The sequence below is a fragment of the Myxocyprinus asiaticus genome, chromosome 26 (assembly GCF_019703515.2).
Source record: "Myxocyprinus asiaticus isolate MX2 ecotype Aquarium Trade chromosome 26, UBuf_Myxa_2, whole genome shotgun sequence".
In the NCBI taxonomy this organism is placed as follows: Eukaryota; Metazoa; Chordata; class Actinopteri; order Cypriniformes; family Catostomidae; genus Myxocyprinus; species Myxocyprinus asiaticus.
The window spans coordinates 39,640,535-39,650,000 of NC_059369.1; the positions used below are offsets into that span (position 1 = coordinate 39,640,535).

Below are 9,466 nucleotides of genomic sequence, written 5' to 3' on the forward strand. Positions count from 1 at the left end.
GGCTCCCCGCCTCTGTCCTTCTACCTACATGTATGAGGCCAGCGCGGCTAGCACTGTGGGCGATTTGGGGACCCCAATGGGATCTTCTCCACCGGGTATCCCCCTGCAGACCTCCCATTCCCTTCCCTTATCCTTGAGGAATCATGCTAAATTGCTAATTTGGTACTAGAAAATCACTTGCCATTAAATCAAACACAATTGAAAGCTATTTGGTTCGTTAAATGAAGCTTAACATTGTCTTTGTGTTTGTTTTTGTGTTGTCACAGTATGCAATAGACTGGCATGTCTTAAAATCAATATTAGGTCAAAAATGGCAAAAAAGAAAACGTTTTCTCAAGAAACTCAGTCAATAATGTTTTCAAAAAACTGAAGATTTCATACAAAGGTGTACACTACAGTCTTAAAAGGACAACTGGCTCTAACAAGGACAGAAAGAGATGTGGAAGGCCAGATGTACAACTAAACAAGAGGATAAGTACATCAGCGTCTCTAGTTTGAGAAATAGACACCTCACATGTCCTCAGCTGACAGCTTCATTGGACAACAAATAATTGGAAAAGAGTGTTATGGATCTTAACCCCATTGAGCTTTTGTGGGATCATCTAGACTGTAAAGTGCATGAGAAGTGCCTGACAATACAGCCAAATCTATGGCAAGTGCTACAGAAGCGTGGGGTGAAATGACACCTGAGTATCTGAACAAACTGATAGCTAGAATAGCAAGAATCTGCAAAGCTGTCATTGCTACATGTGGAGGATTTTTTTGATGAGAACTCTGAAGTAGTTTAAGAAGTTTTTATGAATTTTTTTCAAATTGTAATAGTAAATTTTCACGTTATTAATGTCCTGACTATACATTGTGATTAGTTAAATGCCACTTTGGTGAATATACTGTAAATAATTTTAGACTGCATTTCCAGCAAAAATAACTATATTGTGAAATACTGTCATTGAGATAACCATCCATACCATGATAGGATTTGGGATGCCACTATTCTCTCTCCTGCCTGTATTTTGAGAAACAAGCTACCAATTAAATGTTTGGAATGAGGCCTCCATGCCTGGAGCTATCAGCTTCCAAAGCCACTGCGGTGACATCTTTGGTTCAGCTCTGTTTCTGCACTGGAAGTCACAGGGGTGGCGTGGTGAGGCAGAACTCCCTCTCTGATCCAGGTGCTAAGAACGTGGTGATGCCAGTGACATTACCATTGTGCCGGAGAAAGCTGCTGTTTACACCAGAACGGATAATCTATATCTCAACTCCTAGATGCAAAGAAACCTCCAGAACTGCACAGACTCTCAAATTATCAAGCAGAGTTGATCTTTTGAGATAAATACGTTTGTGTATGACCAGTTTTGGATGTTCTGGAACTTGGCCCACCAAGTAATGGTGAGGTATTAGAGAGAAAGTGGATAAGGGAAAATCCACGGCTGTGTGTGCGTTGAGCGATTTTAAATGCACGATGGGAGGCGAAGAACCACCAGATGCGAAGCGGAGGCTGGTTGCTTCCGCGAAGTGCATTTAAAATCATTTAACACACACCTAGCCTTGGATTATCCCATTTATACCATTGTCACTTGCCAGAATTGAATAGGTACAGATGTCATAGATTTTTTGCAGCGCAAATTTTGACTGGAAGAATAAAAAATAATGGTTAATTTTAACTAAGGGTTGTTAAATCTACAGCTCCACCTGTTCTGAATCAGACAGAATGTAGAGGGGTTGGCACTCCATAGAAAATGTATGATTAAATTTTTATTCATAGTCATTTTCACATTAATGTGGAAAAACCAACATTACAGACGTGACAGTGACAGTAAAAGAAATACTGTATGATAAGGGGAAAACCATTCAAAACACTCTGGAACCTGCAGATTTTGACCTCTAAGACATAGGTATGGTATCTATCAAGGCTGCACGATTGACTGAATTAAGAATTAAATTGCAATTTGCACGGTAGCACTTCACCACAAAAAGCTGCCTGCATTTTGTTAACAAACAGCGCTTCTGTCACAGTCTGGCCTGACTGTGCCTCCCCAGACTCCCTGTCTGTCTCATCTGAGTTTTTGCCAGTGTTGGTTTTGTCTCTCACTCCCTCTTGTGTCTTGCAGGTGCCACGTTGAGTTTGCCAGCTCCAGCTGTCTTGGCAACAATCATTACCCCAATCAGTTGATCATCCGCGGCACCTGTTCTCCCAATTACCTCACCCTATATCAGCTCCCTTCGTGTTCAGTCCTGTGCTGAATTATTTAGTTTGTTTGTTGGTTGGTCTGTTCCTTGAGTCTGTTGGTTTGGCTATAGAGTCTTCGGTCGGTTCTAGTATAATACTAGTTCTGTTTTGAGTTCACCTTTTCCTCCATTGAGAGTTTTTGTTTGTATTCTATCTTTTGTTTAATAAAGCTAATTTTTGCATCTCTGCAACTGGGTCCTTTTTCTCTGGAACAACGGTGACTGCTTCCCCTTCAGCGTTTGAGTCAGAGATGTGTGGGGGCGGGGGCAGGGGGATCTAATGGCTATAGGCGGCACTTCAGCACAGCAACTTAAAATACATAACGCATTATATTTTGCCGGACAGCGAAAGAGGCATTTAATAGGTTCTGATTTCCTTCTCTCACCCTCCGTGCAAAACAAGCTGAATTCCATTATATTAGCTAAGCTGATGAAAGTGGTTAGGAAATATTTTCAATTGCTATAACGAAAGTCTTTTTAGCAAGTCAGTCCACTGTCGGCATACTTTGAAACGCTCTCTGGAGGCTATTCCCAGCCATGCCAGTGCCGCTCCAATCTACTTGAATGGAGAAAGACCAAAATCTCAAATGGTTGGTCAAGTTTATGATGAAAGAACACATTTCAAATCAGCAATAAAATGACAATAATGTTATCATTAATTGTGATTCTTAACCTCATATTACGCTAAAAGACGCAATTTTCCCGGCTTGTATAGATAATGTGCATACGCATTCTAGAGTTGATTGACAGGTGATATCTGTATCTAAAAGGTGATTGGCTTTTTTTACCTGCAAGGCGGGACTTCCTTTCTATATCCGTTGACCGTTGGGCGCTCAGAGCTCCTTGGTTGAGCCTTCCAATTTATCCCATTAATTTTAATAGTGACCCATCTCTGCTATAGCTCACTGCTTGCTCTGTTATGTTGCTATTGTTACAAACAGCGCATTAATATTGAATGCTGATTAAAACTGACTGGAACTACCTGTGCATTCAACGGTTTGAACTGCATGCATTCCAGCCAATCAAAATTCTATTATTCCTATACACCACAAGAACCAATGACAAAAGAGTAAAATGTGTTAACGTCACTCAAACCTTCTGCTGTTTCTGGCTCTGTGTAGCACTACAGCTCTTCAAATGTTATCAATGAGCGACTGAAGTCTATTTTTAACAAGATTCCTTGATCATTTTACTCTGATCTTAACAGTTTGAGAGGCAAATTTCAGCACAGATTGTTTTGTGAATCAGGCACAATGTAATGTAGCTTTGCAAAGAGGCTGTTATTGAACGATTCAAGAGTACAAATTATATTGGAATCAAAAGCAAATCTGCAGTAAAGCATTAAACCCCATTTAAAATTCAAAAAGGGCATTTACATTGAAGTATTACATGGCACAGCATCACAAAACGTCTGGTTTAATTCAAAGGGTCAAAGAGAATGAAAAAAATTTAAATAAAATCAACCTTGTCTCATAGAATGAATGTTACTATAACAAAATTTGTGCTTAATTTTATGTTTCTTGCTGAAGTTAACACTAGATGCACTACAACAACTGTGCGTTTTATTCCCTTTCACACAAATCACGACTACAACGGCTGATTATGACTTTATAAACACTTATTTTTCGCACTATTACACATTGCCATGTTATGATATTGAAACACATTTACTGTAAAGCATAATTTGAAAAACTATAGATTTTAACGGCTGTATTAGACACCTACATTTACACACTTATTCCAACATTATTAGCTTTGTGGTAGCTCACCTTATAGAGTGTTCGACTTTGCACTCAGAAGACAGAGGCTCAAACCCAGCTAAACGCGCAAGCTGACACATGAAACAAAAGTGCCATAGAAGCGACACAAAATGATGCTGTTGCTTCAGAAAATGTGCTTTTCAGTTCACATTTTGTTTTTGGACACTGTCGGTTAGGTTTATGTGTTGGTTTAGGGCATGGATGTCTTGTGTCTACCTATTATTTGATTTTAGATCACTATTGATTAGGTTTAGGTTAGGGTGGTACTGCATATTTTACTCATTAAATCCTCCATCTATATTCACCTTAAAAACCTTGTCTGATTACGACACCATTTCACTTCCTTTTTGGCACCCCCCGCTGGACATTTCACTGGGAAACTGCACTTTTAGCTTTGCAAAAATGTTGTCACGATCATGTAATGTTCATGAGATGAAGCTGAAAAAATGACAAAAAGGTGTACAATGTAACCCTATTAAAATTGAGGTGTTTGACTGAGCAATGTCTCAGAATGAGATTCAAACAACCTGTGTTGATTTTTCTCTCTCTCTTGCGTTTGTGAGCACTGCCTTGTGTTCTAGTGAAATAACCGTTTCTGTCCTTGTTTTCAGTTGTCTTAAGCATATGGATGCATGAGCTGTTTTCAGCACTCTCTCCTCAGAGGGATTCTTTCTCTCTTACTATTTCTCCCCTGCCCCCTCTCTTTTGTTTAATTCTCTCTTTTTTTCTCACTCTCTCTCTCTCGCTGCCATATTTAATGCAGTTAAAAACCTACAGACATCTGTTCGGCCTACTTTGAAATCTGCAGGCCAGCCACAGCCTTAATTCTCTATATCTGACCACCATTGCTTCTCTTTTAGCCTCTGATTACCATCTAATGTTCTTTTGAAACAGGTGCATCTAAGCAAGTGATTGGAGAGATGCTGTTCTTGAAAGGACTGATAGTGTTTGATTAAGGTTAATGGTCACACTAGATTTTTAGCATGAAAAATTATTTCGTAGCATAACTGAATATGTCTACATAACCTTTACATCTAACAAATAATTATTTAATTTGATTTAAGCAAATGGTAAAGGGTGAGTCATCAGCAGTCCCAGTTGGAATATGCACATACAGAACTCAGAAAATTCAAATAACTTAAACAGATTCAACCACACTGTCTTCTTTATAATCAACCTGACACACTCATAAACACATGTAAACACAGGATAATATAAATCGTAATTTTTTATTCTAAATCTGCAACAGATGATGTGATCACCTTTTTATAACCAATCAGGTCATTGCAATAAACAGCATGCGCTTAATAAAGATTCATATTTCACATTATAGTTATACTCGAGAATATCATTAGAGCTCATAAATAGTCAGTTTGATTTGTTTGTACTTGCCTCAAGGTCTGTGCCAAAGATGTGTGTTTGCATACGTGCGTGTGTGTGCATGTGTGTGTTGTCTTTATGCATAGAGGGTTACATCAGTGCCACATTATTGCTCTCCATTAGACTGACTGGCTGCTTACTGAGTGATTTATACATCAGTCTAAAATGGTCTAACCACTGAGTGTGTATACAGTACATCTGTGTTGAAAACTCACCAGCTCCTCATTGTTTAGAGTTGATCTGTTCACGAGGCCAAACGCAATGCCTGCCTTTCGAGCAGCCAAGGTCTGAAATGATAAAAAGAAAAATGAGTGAAAAAGAGATGGGAGAGAATTACAAACCCAAAACTTGCAAACTGAATAAAGTGCTGTATGAGATGGAATGGTGAAACCACTTTCACATTAAGTCACCTCATTTTCAAGCCTATATTCAACGTCTACCATTCAGAACATGTCTCTTGAAAACCTTCTTATTTCAGTTTGAACATGTTTAGTGTATTCTATTATAGGTAATGCAGTTTTATTTGATAAGGTGTATTGTGATTTCACGAGACTAATAGCTTAGTCTTCACAAAAAATAACTTTTCCAGTAACAAGTGATGGAGAGCCTACTACTTTCTATTCATGAGTGCATAGAAAACTGACAACCGTCACGATCACTTAAATAAATTATGGATATTCATTTTTATATCAAACTAGATTTTCTGAAGAAAATGTAAGTGGTGCTCACCTATGCAAAACTCACTGCCATGATGCTAGGGTGTTGTGGATGGTTGCCAGAACATTGCTATGCAGTTTCTAGGGCATTCTGAGTGGTTACTAGGGTGTTGATAAGTGATTGCAAGCCCCTAACTCTAAATATGAGCAATAATACTACAATTATTTGCCATTTTGTTCAAAATCAGATGATTAATTGTGTTCCCACTCCTTTATTCATAAGGAGGATTAAATTGATTCATGATGATGAAAGCCAAAATATGAAATGCTATGGAACCATATTCACTGAGTAATCCATTATTTTGTAGAAGGTGTCACAATGAGAATTTTCGCTTATGATTTTAGAGAAAAACTGCAAGTAAAAAAAACAAACAAAAAAATGTAGTTTTACGCGGAGATAGGTAGGTCAATAACTTAAATCGGTTGACTTCTGCATCCATTGTTGCATTATCTGCCAATGGTGTGAGTCCAAAAATGGGGAATTTTTTTTTTTTTTTTTTTTTTTTTTTTTTTTGTTGTGTTTCAAAGTATTAAAAAAAGATATCTTAATATCCTTTTAAATTCTGGTTCAGAACAAATGTTCCTCTTTGTGTCTTTATTTTTAAGGCCCTATATGGTTAAATCCTAGATTTCCGGGGCTCTCAATGTGGCTCCATCCAAAAATGGTAACATTTTAATTTTTAATTGTTACTGCCCATTTTCATAGTCAGATGTGGGTTCCATGGAATGAAGCTGCTTTTTCTTGTCCAAAAAAACATAGGTATATTTCTAGTTTTGTACCTTTGTTTTCTGTTGCAATACCTATATATATATATATATATATATATATATATATATATATATATATATATATATATATATATATATATATATATATATTGTTTGGATAAATGTCCATCTGTAAAGTTCTGGAATGCATCATTTGGGTTCCAAATACCAAAGGTGCTGAAACCCTACTGTAAAGTTCTTTTTTTTAATTATTATTATTATTCATTCTCTGCCCTAAAAGTGTCTGAACATCAAAGACCTTAAAATGTAGAGATCCCAGATTTGACAGGATGGTCCAAAAGCTCAAAAATTGCAGACCTGAGCTAAACTCCAAATTTTTTGTCTTTTGATTTCATAAGGTCTTTAAAAGGTTATCAAACAGCATCATCATAAGAACATTCAAATGTACATTTCTCATTCTGTTCTTCTTATTATTATTTTTAAGAATAAATATAATTAAAATGTGAGTACCAGAGACACTTACCAAAGCCTAGAATGTACAGAAGCAGTGGAAAGGAGAAAGAACACAAAATAAGATCTGTTATCCACACACATACACACACACATATCTTTTTTGTTATACCTGCCATCATGCAGAATAATCAGATTGTGAATCTTTTTGTAAACAGCAGAGTGAAAGCTGCAGAGGTAATGCATTTTGTCTAAGCCACAATCCTTAAATAACTCACCTCTGACATGCATTTACATTTCACTCATGCATTTGCTGTGCAATTGTTTGGTAAATTTAACGTAAGGTGCCCTGATATACTCTATATTACGTTCGGTGAGAACTGTTGCCATAACTGCTACAAAACAGACAAGACCAGACTGCATGTGTTAAAACCAGCTAAAAACACGACCGATACAGTTCAGGACAATAAGATGGGGGGGTACGGGACACTACATAGCCGATCAAAAGTCAAATAGTCACAATTAGCCATGTTTACATTGGTAGGCATGACAGCTGACGATACTGTAGTCGTCTTTACCATCTCAATCCTCAGTTTACCAGTGGTAAAGACCAAGTAGGCAGCGAATTGCCCCTTAAAGCAGGGGTGCATATAGGAACAGGGTAGATTTGACCTCTACATGAACGTCAAGTGTTTATGTACAGGTAAGCGTAAACATGCACTTGAACTGCTAAAGGTTGCTGCAGGCAATGGAATCACACGCTTGAGTTTGGTTGTCAAACGTTATGGTCAAAATTTGGAGATTAAGCCCCCCACTGCAGTTTTGGGCGGGTCCCTTAACTGACTGTCGCTGCCCTGAAGCAATCACACAGCCCAAAAAGGGAAAGAAACAAAGAACAAAGGCATAATTGGATAGATCAGATCAAACCTGGTGCAGCACTGACTTCATCCACGCGTGTAAAAGGTTTTGCCGTACGTCACTTTTACATGATTTAAAAAGTCACAGTTAAATCAGAAGTCAATGAAGTCCTCTGATATATTTTTGGGTAGAGTTGTCAACATTTCAAGTTTTTAATGCTTCTAGTTTTGATTGATAGAGTGAAATAAACTAGTTTGTTTCAGCTTATAGAGAAATCTGACAACTCACGGAAAAATATCCCCCATAACAAATATGGGCCCAAGAGTGGGAATGGACCACAGAACACGCCAAAAAAAAACAAAATAAAGAACTGAACTATGACCCGTACTTACCAAAACAGGGTTGGTTTTTAATTTCATGCAAAAATATGGACAGATACAGCATCAACATTTGTCCTTCAAAGATGAACATTTGCACAAATCTGAATATAAAATTCGGTTAAGGAAATCTGGCTACCAAATCAACAAGAAATGGAGACAAAGACACAGACAGACTGTAAGAGCTCGAAAAGCAGAGATGTAAAAAATCCTTTTAAATGTTTAACAAATACAAACATATGACTTTACAGAGATGCTGTGAATCAATCATTCGTCCTCTAGAATTTCATAAATAAAGTAGAACTGTATTATAAATATATGAGTACTACACATTTAAGGACAAGACAGATGATTTGAACACCAGGCAAGTGACCTACTTTTACTCTGGTGCAGCGTAAACTCTCAAAATAGCATCACAACATAAACACGTGCCTCCATCTTGCACGGCCTGCTCTCAGTTACCATGTGGGCTGGGCGTGGTTACTCACCAGGTCTCGGACAATAGGCATGGTCCTCTTGCGGCGTAAATCTGGCATGCTGTCAATGCCATAAAGTATACTGCCAACTCTGGGGACAGATGCAGATTTAGAGTCTATTAATACTATAATCATGCTGTATGGTATGAAACATTACCCTGCTAAAAAGCAGTCGAGTGATTTACAGCGCCGGCAAATAACATGGGATGGGCAATAGGGGGGTGTGGAGGGGGTACAGAATGTCTATCATAACTGATTTCTCTTCTGTACACACACCATATGTTCCTGTGAAATTATGGTCTTCCTCTGCTAGACTCAACAACCATTTTCTTTCTTGCGATTCATTGGCTCAAGTTGTGAATTTGACAGTTTATGGTCAGTGCAGCTCTGGCTAAGATTTATTTAAATATTAAAACAGACAAATACAAGGAAGCAAAAGTATACTGTGTATAAAGTGAAAAGAGACTAGGGCTATGTTCGGAATGGTCTAT

The 9,466-nt window shown here is 37.8% G+C and overlaps 1 protein-coding gene across 1 annotated transcript in view; it reads right to left on the reverse strand.

Annotated features, from left to right (window-relative positions):
- LOC127416634 (protein unc-13 homolog C-like) overlaps window positions 1-9,466 on the reverse strand; it is a 190,274-nt gene that overhangs the window by 164,068 nt on the left and 16,740 nt on the right. Inside the window, exons 5-7 of the mRNA XM_051656078.1 lie at window positions 8,988-9,066; window positions 7,338-7,343; window positions 5,585-5,656 (exon numbers count right to left, since the gene is read on the reverse strand). Of these exons, the coding sequence (XP_051512038.1) occupies window positions 5,585-5,656; window positions 7,338-7,343; window positions 8,988-9,066 (157 nt within the window). The remainder of the gene's footprint in view (window positions 1-5,584; window positions 5,657-7,337; window positions 7,344-8,987; window positions 9,067-9,466) is intronic.